General features: G+C 40.5%; 1 protein-coding gene across 1 annotated transcript; it reads right to left on the bottom strand.

The window, feature by feature from the left end:
- Positions 1 to 10,355: 10,355 nt before the first annotated feature.
- On the bottom strand, positions 10,356 to 26,281 carry gal3st2 (galactose-3-O-sulfotransferase 2). Its single transcript, XM_044031507.1, has 4 exons — positions 26,185 to 26,281; positions 15,636 to 15,740; positions 13,287 to 13,947; positions 10,356 to 12,580 (listed from the first exon to the last, which is right to left on the bottom strand). Exons 1-4 carry the CDS (start codon positions 26,211 to 26,213, stop codon positions 11,594 to 11,596), a joined length of 1,782 nt encoding a protein of 593 aa, XP_043887442.1. The 5' UTR covers positions 26,214 to 26,281; the 3' UTR covers positions 10,356 to 11,593.
- Positions 26,282 to 27,414: the final 1,133 nt, after the last annotated feature.

The following is a 27,414-nucleotide window of genomic DNA, read 5'->3' as shown; positions in this document are numbered from 1 at the left end:
TCTCTCATCAATTCAAATGTTCTGAACAGGCAGACACTATCTTGGTGTAAAGAGGCTTGAACTTGAATAATCTGAGAGAATATGATAGTTTAGTGTATGGCCAAATGTTGGGTCTGGGGAACTGGAACTGGCATAAATCTCAACTGTGTTGGCTTTTGAGCACCAGTAAATGGGCCAGAAGTAGTGAATGAAGCTGGCATAAACACATCATCATCACTATCATCACTATGGAGTAAGGGTAAACAAGCCATGTTGGTAAAGTAAACAAACTCTTTTTGAGTGTGCATTTACTAAATACAATGGATAGTAGATATTTTTTTCACTGGCCTAACAAAAATAGCAATATCAAGTAAGTAGAGGTAAGTGCTCCTCACCTCTGTGTTTGGAGTGGGCAAGGATGATGGTAATGTTGGAGCAGATCTGTGATGAGCAGATGTCGATGTGCACTCAGCATCCTCCTCACTGTGGAACCAGAGGAGAAAATAAAAATAAATAAATAGAACTAATTTAGTGTCATAACATTTTGAAAAATCAAATGTAGGTGTCTAAAGAACAACAACCAACAATAGCAGCAACAATAGGAAGTTAGCAGATGAAAATGAAAAACGGACATATGCTGATGTTGTGTTTTTGTTATATGCCCATATTTGCTTGGAGTTTGACTTGTATTTTATTTAGATGATAATGTTTGGTAGCTGAGATTTCCCCATCATGTTGGTATGCTACATGTTAGGATTGTGCTTCCTTAAATCACCTGTACTGCACGCATCTCGCATAGCCCCGTTCCTTAATCAAACTTCCACAACTCTTTCCTACACCTTCATGCTGTGACTGATTTTGTGAAAATCGATACCACTACACTTCTCTATTCCTCAGCCATTTTCACACTCTCCAAGATTGTGTTTCAATCAAAACTATTCAAGAGTAAAAATGACTGTGTTTATTAAATTGATTGCCTAGCTGCTTTAAAGTAATCCATATAAACGTCATGATTGCTAAAATTAGAACCCAAAAGTAGGATTGCAAATAAACAAAAAGACTAAACACAAACAAACATGTCAAAATAATCCAAGAAATCAGGAGATGTTTAGGCCAAAACAGAAACAGAAACATACCTCAAGAAGCTGAAAAATGGTGAACAGGAACCAGAACACATGGAAACAAACAGATCAATCGACCAAGACACTGGGGAGCACAGAGAGGGGGAGGTAATCAACCACAGGTGAATCACATCAGGGCATGGTGGACAATCAGGAGGGAAAACAGAACAAAAGTCAAACTATATGAGGTGCACACACTTGCAGAACAATAAAATAAAACACGACACAAGGAAAACAGAATTCTACAAACAAAGAAATAAAAACCCAGAAAGAACACTACAACAAAAAGTCAAAACTGAATAAAGGTACAATAAAATGGGCCTGGAGTAACCCAGGGGTAATGGTTTGATTATATAAAATAGATTACATCAGTACATATTGAGAAATTGTAAAGCGAAGTAAGTGCTTGCTTTGTACTGGACAGTCTGAAATGCAGAAGCTGAACACACACACACACACACACACACACACACAGAATCCATCTCACTCTTCATGGGTTTAACTGCCATTAAAATTAAAAAGATTTAGAATGCAAAATTATTTCATACATTAAATGAATGACCTTGCAGCTTTAACTTAATCCTTCTCAGGGGGACAGTCCTCAATCTTATTAAAGCTGTGACCTGCACAATAAGGTGGATTCATAATTGCCTATTTTATATCTATCAATCAATGGTATTTTAAGAAACCTTGTATGAACCCACCACTAAAATCTCCATGCCCTGAGCCTCCAGGCAGTTTGCAGTGGGAGTGGGAGTGGGGAGGGACTTGTTTGTCAGCTTCTTCTTTAGGTCTTCACTGACCTCCACATGTGAGGTATGGAAAAACACATTGTCCCTGATGTGTGTAGCCAGCTATGGCATTACTACACAGGGGTGATGGTGGCTTTAGACTCCCCATAAGACACTGCTGTTATTGGATTTTCTCTCCCCAAAGGTCCAGGACAGCGCTCTGTCCTCTTCTTGCCTGATGCAATGTTGTGAAGGTCGGTTGTCATTGAAATTCTGCTAATGTACTGACATTGTTACCAGAAATGCAGGAAAGCTGCTGTATGTACACATCTCCAGTACACAAGGGAAGCAAAAAGACTGTGAGGGCAGAAACTGAGCAAGGAAGTTGCACTTCTTACTTCTGAACATATGTCTGTCTCACTGGATTCAAACTGCTGGACTGCAGGTACGTTGTTGGCTGAGGTTTCCTCAAGCGTTAGCCCCAGACGAGTAGTCGCTGGTTGTAGTTACTCAAGAGACACAGTGATGGAAGTGAAAAATGGTGTAAATGCATCATCAAATGCAAGCCAAGGCTACTGTTGATGTGCACACACTTTAAAGTACATATTCTAATCCACAACATGTCAGATTCAACAAAACTAAATAATCAAACTGGCTGCTGGATAACAAGTATTGTGGAAAACAGTGGCACACCAGGAGGAAGAGAAAGGATAAGACATCATATATTTCAGAAGATAAAATGTAGCCTTAAATGATAAGGATTTATCTGTATGTCCATTTAAAGTGAACTGTGTAAGCGTTTGTACATGTACCCTGTGTTTGTACTTCTCTATGAGTCCCGAATGTACAGTTATGTGCTCATTGATGGCTGTTTTTCCAAAACTTTACGCAGTTTTCACATGACAAATTTCCCAAATGTCCATCCTGAAGCGGTGAAGCGGTGAAATTTGTGCACCATAAAGCAAGCTTCCATCCTTGGTGTTTGTTCCAGTATCCAGTTTTTGTTTTTAATGACTGAGCACCAGCTTATCGTCACTAAATGCTGACTCCCCCTGTTTCTCCAAACTATGCATTTTTATTCTGGTCCTAAAAATCTATGTATTTCAATGACTTATGCCACGCTGAAAGTGAATAGAGAGTCAAATTTCACTTCGGATTTATTCACAATTTCATGCCGTTTATTCACGTCACTGTTGATATGCAAAGGCTTAAGAATGATGCTGACAGGTTGGAGACTTTGGTCAATACTAATTGCAGCATGAAGCATGTGTGGATTTGTATTCCATCTAATGGTCCTTCCCTCAAAATAATAACCACTTCTACATAATCAGCACTTTTTATTCTGCCTTCGTTTTCCTTAATAGCATCCACTTTTGTTGCAATTGAGGTTATTCTGCTCCGACGGCAGAATCGCTTCTCGATTGTTTCCTTCCAATTACATTCGGAGGTCCTGTACCTCCCTCCTGCCTTTTATTAATGTTCCTTTCCCCTCACCTCTCCTTCCCTGTGCACATAAGTGCTTGTAAAGCAATAAAAATATATCTTTTCTGACTCTGTCACCCTAGCGATGTGTCCACTGGAAGAGCTAAGTAGTTAATTGTAAGGTTTTACTACTGTTTTTGTCACGATGTGCCTCGTATACGGCTTAGATTAAACTAATTAACACCAAAACTCTTACAACTTACGACATAGATGCTCACTGGAAGCAAAGCTGCTAATGAGCTGAGACAAGACTTTTAACTTCTTGTTAATGTTGATAGGCCTTCATAAGCCATGAAACGACCGGCTCCCTCGAGAGCATGTGTGTGGCTGTGTGGCCTAGTATGGCATGCAGTTCAATACCAAATCTTTACCAGATCTTGGGGCAGGTATAATAATAATAATACATCGTATTTTATGATCAGCTTTGGAAGCCTGCAGTAAAACTGTCCATGTGGAGAACTAAAGAGGCAGAAATGATTGTCTGAAATGCATTAGGTTTTCTGCTTTTTAATTCATCTGCATTCATATACACACGGCTGTTAATAAGAATTTGGACAAACATTAAATCGTTTGGGGAAAGAGAATATATGATCTTACACGTCAGTTGTAACTCCAATTTCACATCTCACATTGCTCATCAGACTGGTTAATGGAAGTCTTGACCTAAACATCTGTTGTCTACATGGGAAGCCCCAAAATACTGGCTGTTGCCCAAGAGGCTGTTTCGTCACCAGATAATAACCGGCTGCTTCAAAGATAGTGTTTAAGTTAATAATGTTTAAGTCAGAGCGATGTCACTCTTTGACCCGACCCACTTGCAAACTGTATTATTTTTCTAGAAAACTGGCGCCAGCAGGGCCGGATACAGGAAAACAAGTTCAGGAGAATCCATAATTTAGTCTTTTTTTGTTATTATTTGTATCCTAGGCTCCTTATTAGTAGCCTAACAATTCTATGATGTCACAGCCCCCACTTCTCTTGCATTCGCTGTTACTATATTTGTACAATAGCGTTTAGAGCTGTTTTGGGGGTTTTGTGTTGTTAAAATGCTTTTCCTTTCAGTCAACCTAGTGTCTCAGCCCTCTATCCCATGATCTTCTCAGAAGAGAACGTATATAAAAAAAACTTGAGAACATGTGTGACTCATACATTGGTCATACAGTATGTGAATGCCAAACTCATGAGACAGTCTGGAGTTATCTAGCACAGGTTTGGTTTTCAGTGTCTGTACAGACAGGGTGACCTCACTGCTACACCAAGTAAAAAACAATCCACTCTCACAACTGTGGTCGAACTAACGTTGACATTAGTAATGCTTCTGGGAAATGGATAGAAGTCACTTTTAAAATTAGCCGTAAGAAATACATGTATTTTTCTTTGGAACAAGATACGTGTATTATGTGTGAGGAACTAACTGAATACTTGAGGCCACAATTTGATGCTGTGTGTTTTACTGAGAGACTGGGTGTGTGTTTTCATGCGTTTGTTCCAGGACCACATGGCTTGGCTTGTTTAACACTGTGTGTGTGTGTGTGTGTGTGTGCGTGTTTGTGTTTATCTGCACGCTCCATCTGGGAACCATTAGAGAGAAGTAAACTCAGCCTCCACCTCACATGTTCATAACTTCCCCTGTTAATTGGGGGAACTGATTAATTCCAGTTTGTGCCTGGGGTAATTGAATGAGACTGCAGTGACTTGGCAGCAGGTGTTGGAACTGCCAGTGAACGTGCCAGCCTGTCTCAGGTGAGGGGGTGTTCTTCATTTTCTGCCCAGCTACAGTTTACAGTACAGTCCTGCTCACACTGGAACTAACAGACTCTGTTACCTGTCTTACTCTTGTATTTCTGCAGATTATTATACATTAGATGGGTGGTGCGCATATTATGCCCAAGTGAGACTTTTCCAATTCTGTTCCGTCTTGACTTAAGTATTGTTACATCCTTCACAACTGTGAGTTGGAGACAAAGTTGCTCCACAGAAGAAAAATCCTGTGGTGTTTAAGTGGGGATTGACAAAATCATCAACTTCAAGTACATTCTAATTGCCCTTTAGTTCTAGACACACCTGTACAACTATACTTTTACATAAACGTGTGATCAAGCAGTCACATGGCAGCAACTCATTGGATTAAGGCAAGTAGACATGATCAAGACAAGCTGCTGAGGCTCAAACTAAGCATCAGTGTCCTCTATAGGTACATATATAATAACTATAGAGGTGGCTGAAGATTATAGGAATTAAACTGGAATGTGTTTTCTTGGTCAAAACCAAAAAACGGAATGAGAACATCGTAAATGTGAACAAAAAAATAAATGTACAGCAATAAATGTTCTGCACAGACGGAACACAAAATAGATGGAGGTTAAATAACAAATGAACAAGTGAAGGACATCATCTCAATACACACACACACACACACACACCTCGCACAGGCTACAGATCACAGTTCTGAGAAAACCCTGTCTGTCCCAGAGGACGTTGTCACTTCTGGTGTTAATTTACCAGAAACAGTGCGATGAATCCCACATTCATCACATGGAAGCTGCCAATAGACTATATTATGCACGGTCACTTCCTGGTTTTCAGTGAGTTCGCCCAACTATTTCCAGAAAGCTGTCAGCTGAAGATGAAGAGATGTTCTACATTCGGATTATGAAGAAGTTACCAAGACTATTCAGTGGCCAATTATAGAATTTAGCGGAGGCTGCACGGAGGGATGCTGCAGTGCTTTGTTGTTGTCCTAACCCTGTTGACCTTTTTCATTTGAGGATATTCTAAATCCCTCAGGGCTAACAACTAAAAGACAATGAAAGTGTTTTCCATCGACATAAGTTTTAATTGCTAATGCTACTTTACAAAGTCCAAGTTTCCATTATAGTCCAGAGGCCAGGCAACACTTATGAGTCTAGATATATAATTACTTTTGCTACTTTTGTTCAGTGTAATCAGTTGGACGTTGACTTTATTTGCATTTTTTCTTGTCCTTAGGGCAGGAAGAATAAATAAAGAAATATATAGTCACCTTAGAAACAAAAGGAGAGAGTAATGGATCAGTAATTACCCCTGGTGCAGAGGTAAGTCTGGAAGGTTAATGTTCCCATCTAAACTGAAAATGTATTTGTTTTGTTGCTGAAATCAATGCTGAGAATGAGAAAGAATGAGAGCATGCAGCAAACACCAAGCCTGGGGAAATGAAGGCTGAAGAATTCTCAGTGGGAGGCTCTTATTATGGCAAAGAAAAGGAGCCAAGCACTCACTGTCATGCTGACAAATGAGAATGGCTGAAAAGGAAGAAGAAGAAAAAACACACTATGTGTTTTTCATCACCGTTGACTATATTTGTCGTCAAGATCAATCACAGGAACAAAGAGGCAAGAGAGAAAGAGTTGACTGAGGAGAAATCTGTGCGAGTCTATCGCCTGTCACCTCATCACCGACGCTTTCGATGCTCTTTCATTCCACTTCCAATTTAAGAAAACAAATAGAACCAGCTTCAGATGTACAGACTGAAGTTAGATTGTTCAAACAGAATCTCCAAAAACAAGAGGCTGACGAGGAGAAGAAGAGAGCTGTTGTAGGAGAGAAGGGCAGGGAGGGAAATACACTTCATCTGTGTTCTTTAGAGATACTATCATTACCGGCAGCTTGAACTCTGACCCTTTTCAAGATTTTGTGATGAAAAGCAGTGTGTTTCTGGTCAAAAAAAATGATGAAACAACCTGTCTGTCCATGTTAGACTCCCTGCCACAGTTCCTGCAGTTATAACTGGTCTTAAAATCTAATATCAGATTTTTAAAACATGTAAATGTGTTTATCTGACCCAGTTGTACCACATCACATTTCTCAATGCTTGACTAAACACAGAATTACTACTGCACAATTACGATAACATTAAACTGGACCTGGACGTGTGGAACTGTATGTTATAATGTCCCTGGTTTTGACTTGAAGGAATGTGTCTGTAATAGAACTACAACTTATTTTCTTTGCCTAGTATAACTGTGTTTGTTTACCTTGACAGTTTCGACTTCCTGTAATCTTCCTCAGGCGTGTCACGTGACGTTGCTGTGTCACACCACAGAGGATCACACGATGCAAATGCATCCTAGTATTAAAGTTATTTTAAAATGAGATAAATGTATGTTCCAGCCACTTCAATCGTCCCTTCAAAGTGTGTAGGAGAATCTATGTAGCCTTCAGTTTGCATCAAAACTCCCATTGTGGGCTATTGTAAAATCATGGTGGTCCAAAATGGTGGCCTCTTTGAAGCTTCTGATATAAATGTAAATGACTCATTTAATCTTCAAAATAAAAAAACTACACTCAAATGTGGGTCATTTTAATCATCATTGTTCATATTATCAAAAAATGTGTTTAGTGTGTTAATAAAAAAACATCATTTTGAGGCTTTTATCAGTGTTTCTGTACGTGCTAGACAGATGAGCTGATTAAAAACACATTACTTTTACTCTCCCTGTGGGGACAGATAGTAGCTTTACAGTAAATGCTTTGAAATATCCCTCACAGTGATATTACTCCACACAAATCCTTCATTTCTTTTTCAACCCTCAGTTGTCCTCTTAGATATTAAGCGTGGCTCCATCTCATTTTAAACCGATAAGGTGTTTATGAGAGATGTGTGTTTTTCTATTTGCAGTGACCTGCAGTGTCGCCGGCCTATTATCATTACTCTTCATCTGCTTCTGTTTCATATCCACATCCACTACTCTGCCGCTCTGCACACACACACAGGCAGCTGTAATATCCTCCAGCGCTGCTTCTGCTTCTCCCCTATCTGCTTAAATGTCAAATGACCAGCAAGTTGTCAACCACGCAGGCTGACCTGTCACTCATCCTGTCCACTTACATAGATATCCCCACACACTCATCCACAGCGTATGTTGTTGTTGCGGACCTGGGGGTCACTTTGATTTGAAATGGACACACTGGTTGATTGATCCTGTCTGAACAGACAGCAGACAGTGATCTGTTCCTCTGCTTTCAAACCAAGTGAAGAGACACTTCCTCACATCTGAATGCACAGAGCGAGAGTGACGTATTTGTGCTGTGTATATTAAAGCTCAGCACAGGTGGTCATCTTTAACACACTGTTATCACTTACTGAATGAAGACCTAGTCAAGAGGGAACTCTTTTGTTTTTTTCCTTGGCCCATTTTCAAAATAGACCATAAGGGACAGCATTTGTTTGACATCTAGCACATATAATCGCAGAAGAAAAATGATTATAAAAGAACAAATCTATAGCTGACATTGTGATAATTAAAGGCCAGGGATTTAAATGCAGACACTGGGGTCCAGTCACATTGTGAACAGAAAGTAAAACAATAAAAAAAAAAGTCCAGAACTTGCTGGTTTGAGCCACATTTGCATCATAACAGTAAAGTGAAAAGCACTGAAAGTCATTCCTGTTCATGCTGAGCCCTCGCAGCCTTTTGCACTCAAGCACTTTGCAAGTGACGTGAAAACCCGTCAAAGTTAGGGGGAACATTGAGATCGGGCCTGGGTTAAATGCAAAGAAGAAGATCTGAGTGTCCAAACTTACAAATGATGACAGAAGGAAGAAACACCATTATCCAGACTTGAAGAAATAAAGCAGGAACACGAACGGAACACAAAGAAACAGAGCAGAATCAAATGAAGAAGCTGGGCAGCATAGAGATCGAATACCCTGGGTGGGGGGGCGGAGCAGATGAGACTCAGGTGTATCCCATCAGGGCGGGGCAGACAATTATGTGAGGGGACATGTGAGGACAGACACAAAAAACAAACATTTGTAGAATAGAATTAAATCTAAGTCCAATTTTTTTCAGACGTCATGACAAGAGATTTGGGTGTAATCTTTAGTAAAGTCGACTCTTAGCACATGTTTGTACTGTAATGGAAGTGAAACTCCTCTAATATGAAATCTGATGTTATGAAAATGTGTAAATGGAACTACTGTTCAGTGGGTTGGTTAGTGGGAGAAACTAACTAACAAGAAGGGCTGTAAATAATGACTGGAGAGTCAATGAATAGATTATCTTAGAAACCATGTGAACATGATGAGGCTTAACTTTGTGTTGTTGTTTTTTGCATTAATGTGTAATTGTTTATTGTACATTTATAATATCATCTTTTTATAGAGATATGACAATATGTTAAATTGCAGTGCACTAACCACAGAGAAGTTGGGAAGACACGAAGACTCAACATTAGATGATATGACACATGTAGAGAATTTGCCAAAGGGGCATTTGGCAGTAGTGTGTGAGTGTGTGTGTGTGTGTGTGTGTGTGCATGCATATGTGTGTGTGTGTTCTCTTTCTACAGCCTAAAATAAACAAACAGCTCATGTAGGTGACACACAATGTCTACCTTCAGTGGCCTCAGGCTGATTTACTGCTGCACTCATCTTCATGACTGAAGAATAAAAGTGCTGTGTTACTTCATTTCAGCAAATACTGTCACACATGCAAACCTTACAAACGTAAAAAAAAAAAAACAACCACACGTGAGATACAACATAGACACACATGTTGTGTTGTCCCCTGAAAAATATCCCTGCATCTGTTTGCTTGTGAGTGAAAGAATGCATTTTTTCCTATTCCAAAACTTATTATGGATACATATTTATATTCATACTTATTATATGTGCACACTTGCATGATAGAACAGCAAAATCAGCTGCAACCGTGTGTACAAATCCATCATACCATGTTTTGGACTCACAATGGACCACACTGAGAGAGGATGATGATGCTGTTATATAAAATAACCCAGTGTTCCTTTATCATTGGATCAGGTCCGTTCATGCATCCCTCCATCCAGCGCATTCATTCCAACATTCAAATGAATAGGGAATTTCATTGCATTGATTGAAATGCAAACAGTTCCCCCTAGTGGAGCAAAGAGGGATTGGAATTAGTTTCCCACCATGAGCAAAAAACGATATAAATATATATAGTGAAACATGAAATACATTATCTTAAATGTTGAGCGCGTCTAACAATAAAAAAAAAAATCCTTTGGATTCATTTTTATTTATCATCACAATTATTTAACAGCATTTTCAGCCTATTTATTTGAAATGGAGGAACAGGCAAGAACCAGCCTGGTAAGTCGGCCAAACAGATTAATCGGTCGGCGTCTAACCTAATTCTTCCTCATGGCTATGCCGGCAGCGAGGGATACATAAAGTGTGATAGAAAAGAGTGTATGCAAATTGTTTTCTAAAGCACTCAAAGTGTTTTCCAAGACTAGGATTATAGCATTATATAAACACAGAACATTTATCTTGTTTGCCACCAGTTGAGATATTATTCTTTGTCGTTTTCTTGACTGTATGTATCTCAGGGCTAGTAAATTAAAGCTGGACTGCTACAATGAATGTGAAATATGTGACAGTGAGCTACATCTCAACAATCAACTCAAACCTGTGCTTATTATTGATCAATTTTCAGCATACACAATGATTTTAGGGAAAAGAATACAGTACGTACTACACATTATTCACGGAAGCTTTTGTGTGTTATCCAGCTACTTCATTTGTCGAGCTTTATTTAAGTGAAACAAGACTGTAAAACATCCAGTTAATTTTATAAATATTTTCATTTCAATTAATCACAAGTCCCCCCCCCATTTGATTATATACTCACACATTCAATGAATCCTTATCACTACAAAACATCAAAAGAAGGCGATCGGACAGAGAGGCATCCTTCATTCACATAGCTTATGATAGGTTTTTACAGTACGTCACTCTGGTCCTGACAAACACGATTAAAACCTAATCTATGTAACTGCAGACGGAGCATTTTGATGTCGACCGCGTACAGTCTTCCAAATCTCAACTCGGTAAATGAGACACCACAGACAGAAGGATGCACATAACATTAAATAACCTTCTCGAACAGATAAGGCTCTTCCAAATATCTTGAAAGAATATTAAAGATGCAGGCTGATTTACATTCGTTCCAGGATACAGTTGTGTGTGTTTAGTGCAGAGTTGGACCAAGGATGTTGATAACATAACTTACTTTAAAGGCTGCTGAGGAGAGGCAGAAAATACACATTATGATTCATTTCTGAAATAGTTACTTTAAATACTTTAAAAAGGCACCAACATCATTTCCTCAATAATAATCATATTCAGATAATTAGCTGCTTTGTGCAGCTTAGCTTTTATATTATGCTTTATAGAAATGTAGCATTAGATGGACCAGCTGCTCTCATACCTGATAGTATTAACAGAGATCATCATTTAAGGACAATTACCATCCCTCACGACCGTTCTCTGTAGTTAGCTTCTGACAAGGCACTTGTAAAGGCCTTTAAGTTCTTGAGATTTGAGAATCTGCGTCTTATAAAGCGTCTCTGGTAGGCGTCCCTGTTCCGGGCCAGTCCCGTCGTCTCAGTTCTGTCCGGATGGAGACTCTGTGAACGAACTACCCTCGATAACCGCCTTGGCTTAGCAGCGATCCCAGGGAACTGCTGTGTGTACAGACGTTCCGTGTACTGAAGCTCAGGAGTAATTAGTCTCTCACATTTTGCTCTGGTTTCTCTGTCGATGTGTGGGTTTACGTTATAGCCCTGAATAACAGCTGCCCCATACTGAAATGGCTTCAGTCCAGCATCTTTTACCTGGGACGGGTCCACTGCCCTTCCATCTTTTAAGCAGGTGTTTGCCAGGTTGTTCCGGAGCTCTCTCAACTGAGATACTTCCCTCACCATTTGCTCTTCACCAACCAGGCTGTTCACTTTGTGCCAGAAAGTGGTGTTAAAGTGCAGGTAAATCCTCCAGTCCAGGGCATTCCACTTCCTGATTTTCTCTGCTGTGATTGCCGAAAGAGGCCGACGAGTTCGCTCACTGCGACTGTTGAGCTTAAAGGAAACCACGTCATCCAGGGACCAGCAGAGGACATGCCTCAGCAAGATCATTGACTCGTCAAAGTAGTCGGAAATAAGAATAAGGTGGAATTCCCGTTCAACGGCAGCAATAACCATTCTGGTTCTGTCCTCCAGGTCTTCAGCATCAGCTGTAATGTTGTTGTCAAAACCAAAGTCAAAGGCTAGGATATTGTGAGCATAGTGGTTGTTGATTACTGAGGAGTTGTAGCTTCTCCAGCTGTTTTCTAGGAAGTCGTCCAGGTTGTTCATCTTATGAAAGGCTTGAATGCTCTTGTAGTAAATGAAGATGGACTCCATCATGGCCACGGGATTTCTCAGGATGGAAAAGTAGAAGGAATCCTCAGGCATCACTTTTGCCACCTGTGACATGAGAAAATATTTATTTTAGACATTAAGTCTTCGTCTATGATGATGCTGTGTCCACAATAACAGTTTTCAACCACTTGTAAATGGACAAGAAAGTTCTCGATAATGTTGCCCAACAGCATGGATCTAGCTATTATGCCTCAATGTTGGGTTTGTAAATGGAATAGTCTGGAGATTATTTTGAACCCACACAGCAAATGCAGTTCTGCCTCACCCACACATGGCCCTTGTGATGAGCTCAGACTACAGGAATGTCGGCAGATTTGACCTATATTTGCCCCCCTCACCCCCACCCACACCGCCAAGGAATTGGAGGATGGTTTGACTGAGCCATTCTTCCAAAACTGCCCACACTACTGTGTGTGGCTGCCTCAATAACAGTCAAACATGTTTGACATTTAGGATTTAAATTGCAGTGGCACTTTTGAGGTGGGCAGCTGAGTTGGAGGAGAGGCTTGCCAGTGTGTGACAAAATATAAGATAAACTGAACTGACTTTGTTTTGCTTCTCTTTTTTTGAGATTAGAGATTATCTGTGAAGATTCCCCTCTGGTGCGTAAAGCAACCAGATCTTTCAGCACTTTAAATCTCCTGCAGTCTGAGGCCAGCATTAAGGGCTCTTGCGATGTATCCACACTTTCAAATTCCACATGTAAAACTTTAAATTGTGCAGGACAAAACAACAGTGTGACAAAGCTCACCTCGGATTTTTTGAACCTCATGTGATTGCACATGATGTGGAACTCCCTCACACTTCTGCTGCTGACACCTTCCACAAAATGCGAGGCAAAGAAGAACGGGTAAAACAACTGGCTGTGTTTGTTCAGAGGGAGGGCGAAGGTCAAATTCCTGCTTTCGCCATAGCGATACAAGATATTTAAGATGGTGCTGCTGGCTGTTTTGTGTGTCTTCAGGAAAACGATGCGAGACTTTGGTTGGCAGGTTGCTTGTGCGTGGGCTGCGCTGTGGAGGTGATCCTTGAAAAAAGTGAATGGAGTGGGCGTGTTGGGAAGCCTTCTGTCTCCCTGTGTGGTTAAACCTGTCCTAGTACTGTCGAGGGCCAACGAACCTGGAGGCTCATGTTTTGGCAGAGGCGGCTTTCCAGGTGACACTTCTCTTGAAGCAAAGGTCTCGGTATTATCCCCATGTCTCTGCAGAATAGTTTCAGATGGCTTTTCGTGGCCCCCATTCTGATGATGAAGATCTGAAGCCCTGTCACTCTGCGCTGGTCTCAGCACGCCTTGCTTCCCTGCCAGTAAAGTCTCAGAATGCAGGTCCTCCCAAACATTTTGTGGAGCAGGAAACAGGTGGTCATTGTTGACAGTGAATCTCAGATTTGACAGCCCCGTTGACTTGTCACTCCTACAAGACAACATAAACACAGTCAGTACGATGCAAAGATTCTCATGGCACGCAGCATGTCTGCATCATAGAACTTCTTGGTCTTCATTCGGGCTCCACATTATGAGATTTGAGCAGGGACAAAAATGAGCACGGCCTCGATACAAAGTGCCCTTGAAATATCTGACATTGTCCATGAAATCCACCTGACGGGAGCTTTGAATGCATAAGAAGCTCACACAACTCCCAACCCTGTAATCCTATAAAGGGTTTTATAGGATTACAGACTAGGAAATATGTTACAGATCATGGGAAATTATTTCTAAAAATATTAGTTTAAAGCGTTAATGCATAATTCTTAAATATAAACAAAGGTCTATTACACTGACACAACTGTCATACTCATAAATACATACAAGTGCTGCTGTTGTATACACACAAATGCTCAGTCAGGTCTGATAGTATTGTTTGGCAGAACTAGTTGTCAGATGAAGGACGCATTACATAAATAATGTTACATCCTTTCTGTTCAGGAAGCCAAAACAAAGGCAGAACAACAACAATAATAATAATAATAATAATAATAATAATAATAATAATAATAATAATAATAATAAATATTGGTGAGATAACCTGGTGAATAATAAGTGATTAGGGCTTATCCTCCAGTATATCCTTTTAACTGTTATAGCAGTGCAGATTACATTACATTTCATTCTAATTGGTAATAAAAGGGCATTTAAAAAGTCTTACACCCCAACAGTACCTTGATAGGAGAAATAAGGTGTTTACCAACATTTGATAAAATGAAACATATCTCACAGTGGGCAAAAAAAAAGGTCAGTCATAAAAAAGGTCACCAGTTTTACACCTCAAGTTTGATCCTCAATGTACAAAAAAAAAATTCTTGCCTCCACTTGATAAGCCCCAGACATAATGAACCACACACACAATGAGAGGTGCATCAGCAGAAAGTGGAGCTCTTCTGCAGATACAATCACCTGCTGCAGCCACAAGAGGGCATTCAATTACAAAATGAAAGCTAAAAGGTTGTTTATGGGACAGAATGCTATCACCATGTCAGCATCTTCTAATTCAGGCACTCCCACGCTTAAAAATGAAGTGGATGAATCTAAAGTCTGAAAATCGTCTGTGGCCAAAGAAAACAGCATGAACACACAGGCCTTTTCCTCTCTAATCCTGCTCGACCCAGCACATCACAAAGGTATTATATCAACTATGATCCTCCAACAATCAACAAATATGATGACACGTGTTATGCAAGGTCCACAGACTGGTCCAAGGATCATATAAAGGAAGAATAACATGTTTTTTTTTTTTTTTTTTAATGTTATTTGAAACTATATGAGCCAAAAATTCACTGAAAAAAATAAAACTTTATTTTTAATGACTTATTAGTGCCCACCTGCAGCACCTTTACATTAGACTATAGGGTCAAGGCCCACAGGTCTATATATCCTGTTTATAAGTCTGTGTTTACATTCTTCTTTCACACACTTGCACCATAAGATGCCAGTTTAAATATGAGAAATTTGGTAAAAACATACTGCTAAATCACCATTTAAACTGCACTTGGCAAGTTAGTGAAATCTGCAGAAGCCTTTCTGAGTTTAATAAGTCAGTGACATCATTAGGTGGCAATGTAATCACGTCATACACGGCTTTGTATTGTTTTCGTGAGAGTTTACCTGGCCTGGCGGGCAACAAGGGTCTGAATGGTAATACAGACCACAAGCAGGATGAGCAGTATCCACAAAGAGTGACGCCGGTTGCAAAGCCATCTCCTTACAAACCTGCAGGGAACACAAAACGACACAGTTAAAGGAGAGATAAAAGACCTTAGAAGAAAAAAAACAAGCACGTGCAATGAACATATCTTCAGGGCCTGAAATGTTTTCGAAACAAAAATGTTATCATGTGACCGCAGCTAAAGATGGATGGTAACCCCGTTCACAGTGATGACAGAACACCCAGCAGCCTTTTGCAATCACAGCTCTTCCTGGGCCTCCAGCTGCCTGTGGGTGAAACAATATATCAAACTAAAATGGAATGAACTTTCCATTTCAACTGACTCACTGAAAACTGCCGTCACCATTCACAGTGTCTCGCCAACAAATACTCCCCTAATCACTACAATTTAGAACTGTCTGCCTTCTCGCTCTGCCAGTGACTATAACAAACTCCATTCACTGTTTATTTTGACATCTTCTTTCCTTTTCTATAGCTTTTCCATTTAGCCTTTATTCATTGCGGACGTAATGGAAAGACTATGACATGAATAATCTGGCCATAACAATAACTGTATGGTTTAGATGATAGACGGTATATGGTTATGCTTTATAAACAAACAATACAAAGAAAGAAGTGATTCATGCCCCAGATAACACATCCACAGTGGACTCAAGTTTAGGTAAAGTTCTTTAAAGTTCAGTCATGACGACCTGGGAAACAACAGCTGACACAATCTCACCACTGAGTCTATTATACAGCTTTAATTACATTGCTTTTCTGGGGCTTCATCACAAAGTCCTAATCAACTGATCAAATTAAGGTGCTGACAAAGACCACGCTAATTATCACAGTGTCTTAATAAGGAAGCAGCTGAGCCCATGACCATTGGCTTCATCAGCCTCTGCTGGTTTGATGTTTTAGCAGAGTCAGAGATCTCTATAAATACAACTTAGCAACAAGCCACAGCTCAGCCACAACTCCAGATGGAAATGAAATTAGACGTGTGGTTAGCTTTGGCACAGAAGGCGGAGTTGGTTGTTCCCTAACCGTGGTGCATGCCAAAGTGTCCTTGGGCAAGATGCTGAATCCCAAAATGTCTGTGTGCCAGCATACAGAGAAACACTGTGTGCATAATGGAAGAACATTCGAAAGTGTAGGACGCTGGACAGAAGGAGACGCCCACTGATGATAAGCAAAAGGCTGCAGAGCTACTAGTTGCTCATTTCTACCACCATGAAATAAGCAAATGTACAGTGAAATGGAGCCAAAACCTACAGGAAGCCACAATCGGAATGTACAGTCGTTAGGATTGTCTACTAAATCAAAGTCCCAAAAACTGTTCTTCCAACACAGTGTCAGAGGTGACTGAAGTTTATTTTTACTCACAGACAAGAGGAACACTGGTGAGTTAACTGGAGCAACACTCTAGTCTTTGCTAAGTGTCAGTCACTTCCATGTTTGGTCTGATGTGGCTGCACTTGATAAAATGTTTGCTTTTTTATGCTTTTGTGAGGTTTCTGCTGGAGGTGTTACAGCTCGGCTCTTAAGCGGCAACAAAAATGGGACTGGAGACAAGGTCTAGTGCAAAAAAAAAGGAACAATTTAAAAAAATGAGTAGTCATTTGGTGTCAGGTATGGATGTGTGAGTGTGTACGGATGCATAAAGCAAAACTAAAACAGACACTCGTGCTGAGGCCCATGCTCATGTTGTGTGAGAGCTTTGTAAATGGGGGAAAGAAGGTTTTTTAAACCATGTGGTGCCATGGTCAAGGTGTAGCTCATCATCTCAATGATGACCCCGCCTCCCTAAGTCTGAGTGAGAAAAGAAGAGGCCAGCAAGTGAGCACTCCTAATGATAGGGAGGGGTCATCACACTCCCCTCTCATAAAAAAGGATTACAAGCAGGACACACTAACAGCAGCTACTTTAATTTCTTACTTCTAACTGTACTTGCAGATTTAATAACACCATTTACAAAACTCCTTTTTTATATACTATAATACAAAAGGAAAGGAAAGAACCAGACTGAGTTATAACCTCAGCATAGCCAACCAGCCCCAACCACTCAACACTCAGCAACTTCAGTGCCTGAAGAAGCAATTTAAGAGTGACATGAATGACTTGGTAGACCAGAGAGGGTCACACATTAACCAGAAAACACACAGCATTTATGAGCAAGGAGCTGTTGACAAGGCATCAGCCACAGCACAGCCTTTGATGTGTCTCAACAATATCACTGCAAATAATCCTCCTGCAAACATCCATCGCATCAGCCTGCACATTTGGACAATGAACAGTGAACAATGAACTGAGTATTCTGTTTGGAATTTGGAAAGACATTACGCTTCTCATCAGAAACGCTGCGCATCACCCACATCATATGATACAGACAGGTCACCAAGTCGCTCAAACACCATCATCCTCTCCTGCAGAGAGTTGACTTCCACTGCTGAGGGAGATCTACTCTCTCGATTAGTCGATTAATCGTTTGGTCCATAAAATGTCAGAAAACCTTAACAAATGATGATGTTCTCAAATGTCTTGTTTTGTCCACAAACCAAAATGATTAACTTTTAATGATTTCTTTGTTATCCAGAGCAATATTTAAGAAGCTTAAACAATCAGAAATTGTGTTGAATCATGAGAAAAGCTTCAAACCGATTAATTGATTATCAAAATAGTTGTCGATTAATTTAGTAATCGATTAATAAACGATTCATCGATTAATTGTTTCAGCTCTACTCATCATCTTAATGATGACCCCGCCTACCTAAGCCTGAATGACAAAGGCCGGCAAGCGGCCACTCCTAATCATAGGGGGGGGTTGTAACAGAGGTGACTGTTTTTTGATATGAGCAAAATACAACATGTCACTTGGATAACAGTGGCTGGAAGTCATCCACTGATGTTTACCTGAGGCATAGAGGAGTGAGCGTAACGTCACGGAAAATCCAACCCAGAGAGCGATGAGCAGACACGCAAGTTCCAATTTGCATCAATGATCATTTTGTGTATAAGTATCATAACAGCAAAAAAAACAACAACAACAAAACAATATACATATGTAGATAAATATATGCATGAATTAGTGGACCTAAGGGAAACATAAAACAAATAGGGGCAGGCCCAAGATGGAACCCTGTGGTACAACACAGGCCAGTGCAGCATTATCATAGCTCAATAGACAATGGAACACAGAGAAACTCCTCTCCGAGACAGAGGAGGAAGACAAAACTAGAGCAAGCCAAGAGACACTAACCCACTGTGTAAGCTTTTAAGTCATGTGATTTACAGAATCAAAGCCATGTACTCAGAACCAGTAGCATCAAATTGAAACACTCACCCACATCAGAGGATATTATGTCCTATTCTCAAGTGAAATATGAGAGAATGATGGAAAAAAAAGAGACTGTGACCACAGACGATTTAGTGGAATGTGCTCATGGAGGCATGTGAAAGAAACCAGACTTCAACGCTTCAAATCTGCTGTGTGCAGTCAACAATGCCATGATCTGTTTGGCAGTTTTCTTTTCAAAAGAAAAATATTTCTAAACAAAAAACAGATTGGACAAGGGTGAGTAGTTGTCTGAAACAGATGGATCAATGTCTGCTTTTAAAGAAAATTGAACAGATGCATGTTTGAGCAGCTTAGGCTGTGGAGGGAAAAGGGGATGTCCACTAACCAGACGGTTGGTGATTTAAATGCTAGCTTCAGTATGTGTGACAAAACATCCCTGGGCAACACAGAGATCCACAAATTGGCTGTGTAAATGTGTGTGAATAGCTGAATGCAACCTGTAGTGTAACATGTTTGAGGGGTTATGAAGAATCCAAAATAAGAGCTAAATGAATTAGTCCATAGCAAATAAAGTGGAACAGAATCAGATAACAGGGAGCTGTTTGCATACTACAGGGAGCAGGCATAGACAGATGGCCTCATGGGAACTTTGAAGCATAGATAAAATATCAGTAAAAAGCTCATTGAGGTGGGGATTATGGTTTCCAGTTTCTAATCAATGTCTGGTTGCTGCCACCTCCCTGTTTCTCTCGCTCACCCAGAAACTCCCACTTTCATTTTAGTCCACTCAAATGTCTGTCGTCATTCCTAAGTAAAGAGGTGAGAAGGGGGCAGTGTCTCGTTCACCAGACCTGTTTCCCAAACTGTAATCCAACTTAAGTGGTCACAATCTTCAGAGTGGTGATCGAGTTACCGTCCTGTTGAGGAGCATCTCAAGATTCATCACGTGACCTCCTTTCAACATGAGTTGGAAAATAATGAAAGAACAACGTTTGTCCTGTGATGTTTTCTGCGTGCGGCCAAGAACTTCATATGAAGTACTGCCCTCATACACGATTTCTGAGTTTTCAGATCCATATCTGGATGTTAACCTCCCACACCTTATTATGTAACATCATTTACAATTCACTCCCTAGACTGCTGCCCTCTTATTTTTCCACTTACATGTCTCAAGATACACTGCAGCCAAAACCTTGACTCCAAAAGCATTTTCACTTTCTCCATCCATCAGTCTGCACTGAAATATGAGGGGAGGGAAATTAATTTCAAACTCCTGGAATATGCTGCAGCAGGGACTAAAGATGTAGAGCTTATTTCACTTTAATCATTTTTTGAATTACTTTTGTGTTTTAAGGAGACACAGTCTGTGGGTAATTTAGGCATTTAGTTCATTTACTTTTAAAGCTATTTTACACGTATAACTTTTGATTTGATTGTTACTGCATTATGTTAAATGTCCTATGTGTCTCTGCAGCAGACCCAGGGAATGAGCTGAGAAAATGAGAGACGCACGAGCATCTGGACTGGAAGCGTCTGTATACTTTCTGTGAATGAATAAATCCACAAATCCACAACATCGACATGTGTCTCACTCATGACTGCGACAGCGTCTTTGTTTATATTGTTGTTATTGTCACTCTCTCTTGAAAACAAGACCCTTGTGTCTCAATGAGATCACCTGCTTAAATAAAAGTTAAATAAAACTAACACATAAATAAAAAGATCCCCAGCTGCTTGAGGTACAAAAAAAAATCTTAAAAACTGACATTTCTTTTATTCCCTGTTTGATGAGCTACCTCTCCCTGGTGATACATTTTGTTTGATTTAAAACATTATAACAAAAATAATAAGAAGAAGGGATCTCAAAAACTCCTCCCTCAGCTCTGGTATTGTTCCTCCCACTCTAGCCACCATCACACCCCTTCTAAAAAAACCTGGCCTGGACTCCGACAACCTGGACAACTTCAGACCCATCTCCAACCTCCCACTCCTGTCAAAAATACTGGAATGCACCATCATTTCACAGCTCCAGCAATATCTCCAATAACTCCCAACTGTTTGAAACATTCCAATCCGGTTTTCGCCCCCATCACAGTACAGAAATAGCCCTCCTAAAAGTCACCAACGACCTCCTCCTTTCCGCCGACTCTGGTTCACTCTCCATCCTCCTCCTCCTCGACCTCAGTGCAGCATTCGACACCATCGACCACAGCATCCTCCTCCACCGTCTCCAAACCATCGACATCTCCGGCACAGCACTCTCCTGGTTCTCCTCCTACCGCCATCACTACGTTACCTTCCCTGTCTCCACTGGTGCTCCCCAAGGTTCGGTGCTCGGCCCCCTCCTTTTCATCATCTACATGCTTCCCCTTGGTCATATCATCCGTCATCATGGACTTCATTTTCACTGTTACACCGACGACACCCAGGTGTACAAATCCATCACCCTCCTCACTCAATCTCTGCGTTATCCTGGACTCCACCCTCTAATTCAGTTATTGAAATAACCAAAACCCCTCCACCTCCTCAATATAGCCCGTCTCCGTCCCTCCCTATCACAATCACAATCCACTGCAGAAATCCTCCAGACTCGACTACTGCAATAGCCTCCTCTACAGTCTCCCCTCCTAACACTACAATATATCCAGAACTCTTCTGCCCGTCTGCTCACCCACACCCGCTCCAGTGACCACATCACCCCCCATCCTCAAAAAACTTCACTGGCTCCCTGTTCCATACCGCACACAATACAAGGTTCTCCTCATCACTTACAAGTCCCTCCATAACCTGGTCCCCTCATATCTCACTGACCTCCTCCACCTACGCTGTCCCAACCACCACCTCAGATCCGCCGACTCCAACCTCCTCACTCCCCTCAGGACAAAGCACCGAACCCTGGGGGACCGAGACCTTTGCTGCCCCTCTCTCTGGAACTCACTCCTACAACCCATCAGGAACTCAGACATTTAAATCACTGCTCAAAACCCACCTGTTTAAAACTGCCTACACTTAATTGTCTATTTACTATTTGTTTTTACTTCAGTACTGTCCTTTATTTTGTAAAGCGTCTTTGAGTGTCCAAAAAAGCGTTATATAAGTACGATCACTGGAAATGGAAAGAACAGGAAAGCATTGCTCACTACAGCTTAATTCTTTTCAGTTTAGCTGATGCTTCAGCATTTCGGCCTTCTTCCAGATCACAGGAATAAGAGGACACAAACACTGGTCTCCAATCTAAACTCCACCTCACACCACATCTGATAGCAATTAGACCATCAAGCTTTACTGCTATGGTGAGAACAGAGACTCCATCAGCTGCAACAGGAGATCAGCTGTGGAAAAAAAAAGCTACAACCAGAGACAAAACAACCAAAAAGACAAATTATTAAGTGACGTAAAAAAATATTTTCCGAATGTAGTAAAACTGTTCTCCAAAGTAGAATGTGGAATAAATAATATACAACCCTTTCCAAAAAAGTAGGTGATGTAGCAAAACTGGGTGTAATCATGTCCCAGAAAGTGCACAGAGATCTGTGCTTCAGCGAATATTATTAAGGAATGTGTCGACTCAACAAGTTGATTCTCGTGTGACATACTGTCTGCAATGTCAAACAACGCCATATAGTTTCGTCCTGCTTGAGGCAGGCAGAGTGTAGTAAGGGGGGGGAGAAGCCGCAGGTATCCCCAGGCAACAGCACACATCTGGAGCCCAGGCTGCCCCTCCTCCACACCTCTGTCTGCACCTCTCACAAGAAACACATGAACTTTTACCCCGTGTTCAAGTAGAAAAGGTAGATCCAGGTAGGCAAATCGGTCTTTGCATAGAATTCCAGGTATCTCTCTGCCAGCAGTTGGCCAGGACTCACAGTCAAATGCCAGAGTGAGCACACATTAGTGGTGACTGACATGTGCAGCTTCAAGTCTGTTCCTGATTATGATATGCCTCAAAAACTAAAGCCCACCTTTAAAGATGGGAATCTCTAAAAATGTGAATGAATCATTAAGACTTGGGCAACATAAATGCACAATATAACACTGGGTTATTAGAAAGGATATTTCACTGTTACTTACTTTACAAACTGGTATAACTGGTATAAGTAAATGTAGTATCATTTATTATACTGTTCTGAGGTGGAAAGCAAATGCCACATTGATCCAGCAGGTTTGCTGAGTGGCTGAGTCAGACAGCACTGACCACAGATCAGGGAACAAGGAGAGTGCAGGTGATGCTGATTAGCAACATTAGCTGCAGGGCAAAAGATGTGGGATTGTAAAAGTTGTAGCCAAGTCTGAGTTTTCTTTCGTGCAGTGCCACAACACTGCATCACAGTGACGATTAAAGGACTTTCATAAAGAGAAATATTTGGTTAAAAACGTAGTTTACAGCGCTAAACCAGTTAATACCGACATTAACCTGACACAAATAACAATCTGACTATTACCAGCAGTTATAATTACTGTCAAACTGTGGCGCATGACTTTTAAATGTCCATTAGAATCAAATCATTGTCACACAATGCAGATTAGTCCTATTAGCTCCACACAAGCAGTATTTACTGTAGCTCATGTGTCACTTGGGGACATTTCCGCACTCCACACAGGAAGTAATTTGTTTCATGGAAATTCAGATGAAGGTTACACAACAGGCAACAGCAAAGTATGACTGAAAACACAAAGAAAATGCCAACAAAAGTGAAATCTACTGCTCAAAAACCCTGTTGTTCAATAGTTTGAAGGGATAAACACTTGTCCACACAAATGCTCCCTTCAGTGAGATCTGGTGGTGAGCGTTTTTTGTTTACACTCATATTAAGTCAATTAAGTCATTAAGCACTGCACCGCACATCACGATGACACCGTGCAGCCACGTTAAAATGTCTTTCGGCATCAAACCTGCAGAATAAACTTTGTCAGTCAAATCCACAGCACCGGCTGACCTTGTGCTGGATGAACGCTAACGACACCAACCGACATCAACAACCCCTCGTCTACTGTTACACTAATCAGTTCTAATCAGCAGACTGTAACCTGATGCTGATAGTGTGATGTTTCACACTGCCTCAAACCCAGATACAGTATCAGCAGCAGCAAGCTGGGTGATTTTAGCCCCAGACGCTGATTTAGTCTTTTGATTTGGGCTTTGTTTATGTCACACTTTCATGGTGGATTTTTACAACTGACTCGAAGCAGCATTCTCTGTTATATTTTGTCAGGAACGTACACAAAATGGCAGCACTACATGTTTAAAGACCTGGATTGGCTTGCTCCCATCCCCATGGAACTCTTCCTGACAAGACCTGTTGTTTTCAGAATTAATCGGCCTAAATAATTAAAGATGGATCACAGTCTGACCCAAGTGTAGGTTTACAGAAAAGAGCTTGACAGGTTCACAGTTTCAGGCCTGATACATGACCCATTGTACATTTCTATGTACTGTATGTGGATATGTATATATATATATGTATGTATATGTACATATATTATATAATTAGCTATATATGTATATATATATATTATTACAAATTCAGACTTACTTAAAATATGATAACATCATTATTGTGAACAGTTGTGATACATCACATGAGCTGATTAACTAAGTTTGTAGGTATTTAAGATGGCATCTATGTATTTATTGAGGTAACAAGCTGAAATCAAATCAAATCAAATTGGACTCTTGTGAACGACTTTGAATCTGAAACAAATTTGAGCTGAACACTCAAAAAAGCAACACACACCTGGACTTCCAGTTTGCAGGAAGTCAACCTTTGTTGAATAGCAACCAGGGAATGACATCTGGTTGCTGGTTGGAAAAAATTAGCCTAATTCTCACTTAATTTATAACGTCAGTAAACTTTTGACTGGATAAATGGTTCTTGCCCCTGCACTGCTGCTGCTGTATACACACAACCTCTCCTTCAGTCAGGTCTGATAGTATTGCTTGACAGAGTTTCCAGATGAAGGACACGGCATACAAATAATGTTGCATCATTTCTGTTCACATAGATGAAAAGGGGGGGGACTCACTGCACTACAAATAAATATCATGTGGACACAAATTGATAACGTGTGGGAACAAGATATATAACTTGCGGCCATGTATTAATACGTGTTATTGTTAGTGTTATTGCTGTGACAAGTGGTGGAATTTCCCTTTCAAAGTAATCAGTGAGTGAGCAGGGACCGTCTACAAGTTGCAATTGTTTAATATCTTCACTATAATTACTCTCCTTTATAGTATTATATTATTTTTTCATAATTCTTTTGATTCAGTATATACTGTAAGTTAATATCATCACCAGTGTGGTGCCTATTCAATATAGACTTCCATTATCTCCTGTAGATCTATTTGAAAAAACATAGCTTTAAATCATGTTTATTCAAAAATACATTGCAGGATCTCCAAACCACTACAACCTTCATCATAACACAGCGTAGACTAGAACCTGGAAGCCTTGGTTGTTTATTTCTGGGGAATTTCTATTGGTAATGACATTTTTTTCCTTTCAAATAGGTGTTTTATAATCTTCAGGTGACTAATAAAGTGTGTTCATACACAGGGAATTGAACACTTGCTTGGTCCTTTGGTGCTTGTATCAGAGCCAGTTGCTCATATGGCTGCTCTATTTTTTGAATGAGGTTATAGCTGATATTCCACGGCTCTGTTTTGTAACAATACCTCTCATAATAACAAATAACAAGCAATAGCACGCATTATTAATGTTGCCAGGAGGTATGTATGTCATGCTCACTAATGCATGTCCATGTGATTTATTTTCATTTTTTTACCCACAGTCACCTCCTCCGCACTGCAGCTTTAAATGATCACACTTTCAATTTTCAATATTTGTTTCTTGATACAAGTAAGAGGAGAAACTGACAACTACAATTTGTGGATACACATGTTACCACGTTTACTACATCTGTGTTCATTTGCAAACATCTATAACAACAAACAAATAAAACTCGTTCACTCGTGTCCTCCACTGGTTTAACTCCTTTTGTCCCAGCACGAAAGATACAAACATGGAGCGCTGAGGTTCTTAGTTACACTCATTCTATGGAGAAATGGGACGTTTCCTCCTGCAGGAGGAGAGAAGCTGCTTCTCTTGGTCCTTACAGCTTGTAGCGGGACAAGAGAACAATTTGCCTTCCTCTCTCTATGTGTGTGTGTGTGTGTGTGTAGTGAGTAGACAAACGCGTGGACTTACGAGGTGACAGAACTCAGAGGATGATCCATCTCCACAGCGGGGACAGCATCTCCACGAAACCCTGGTCCAAGTCCTGCGTCGATCTGTGCCCTCTCTCTCCCCCTCTGTGTGTGTGTGTGTAAAAGTGTGACTGCAGCTTACTAAGTTGAGCTGCCAGCGGCTGCAGGGGCGGAGCAAAATGCAGCCGTCAATCAGACACTCTTGTACCTCACTGATGAGGTGGGTTTCATTCAGCCTGTTTAAATGTGCATTTTAGATTTGCATTTGAAAAGAAAATCTTCCATAAAAATCAACAACAATGCATACAAGTGCTATGGAAACAGATTTAGTCTGACTTTGAGGAATCACTGGACTGCAGCTGCTCTGGCTTCTGCATTTCCCTGAGCTGGAAAAAAATGGGAACGGCTGATGAGAGGAGGCACAGTATGTGTGAGGAAACTACAACTTAATCTTCTGTAGGAATGTGAAATAATTGAATAAGCAATGAAAGTTTTATGACGTACTTTTTGGGGCTCTTTATTTGTGTCTTCAAGTGGGCCGTCCGATCCTTCTGCGGTGACACAGACTATTGCGCCAACTAGTGCTCATCTGGCGCTTTTCCACTCTACAGTTCCAGCTCAACTCCGCACGGCACAGCAAAGAGTACTGAATTATTCTACTCAAGTAAAAGTACCACTATTTTGATAAAATAGTACAAAGTTACTTTTTTAACAAGGTTGTTGTTTTTTTGTGTCGTGCAAAAGGGACAAGGGTACACACATCTCACATTATTTGTGTTTAATTAAAGGCAAACCTTTACAAATTTAATTGCTGACAAGATAATATGTTTTATACGCGACACAGACAAACCAGTGACATTTTAGTTTCAGCTCAGCTCACTTGGAACTAGGCCAGAGTAGGTACTAAAAAAGTCCCAGGTCCAGGTACTATCGCTAATGGACTACAGGTCGTGCTGGAACTGTGTAGTGGAAACTAACTCCAGTATTAGGTGGAGACACGCATGAATGTGCATTTTCTTACATATAAAGAGAATATACTGTATATGTGGGGCTGACACACAGTGGAGTAGTGGCTAGCCCTGTTGCCTAGCAGGAAAAAGATCCATATTCTCTTTTAAAAAGTACCATTGAAAAGCTCCAGAAAGGCTAAATAACAACATTAGACTGCAGTATCAAAGTTGAATAGACAGGAACTACAAACACATTTACATAAAAAAGAAAATAAAAGTAG

Source organism: Solea senegalensis, linkage group LG8, assembly GCF_019176455.1.
Source record: "Solea senegalensis isolate Sse05_10M linkage group LG8, IFAPA_SoseM_1, whole genome shotgun sequence".
In the NCBI taxonomy this organism is placed as follows: Eukaryota; Metazoa; Chordata; class Actinopteri; order Pleuronectiformes; family Soleidae; genus Solea; species Solea senegalensis.
Note: the sequence above shows the minus strand (reverse complement) of the source record. Positions and strands in the feature narration are given on the sequence as shown.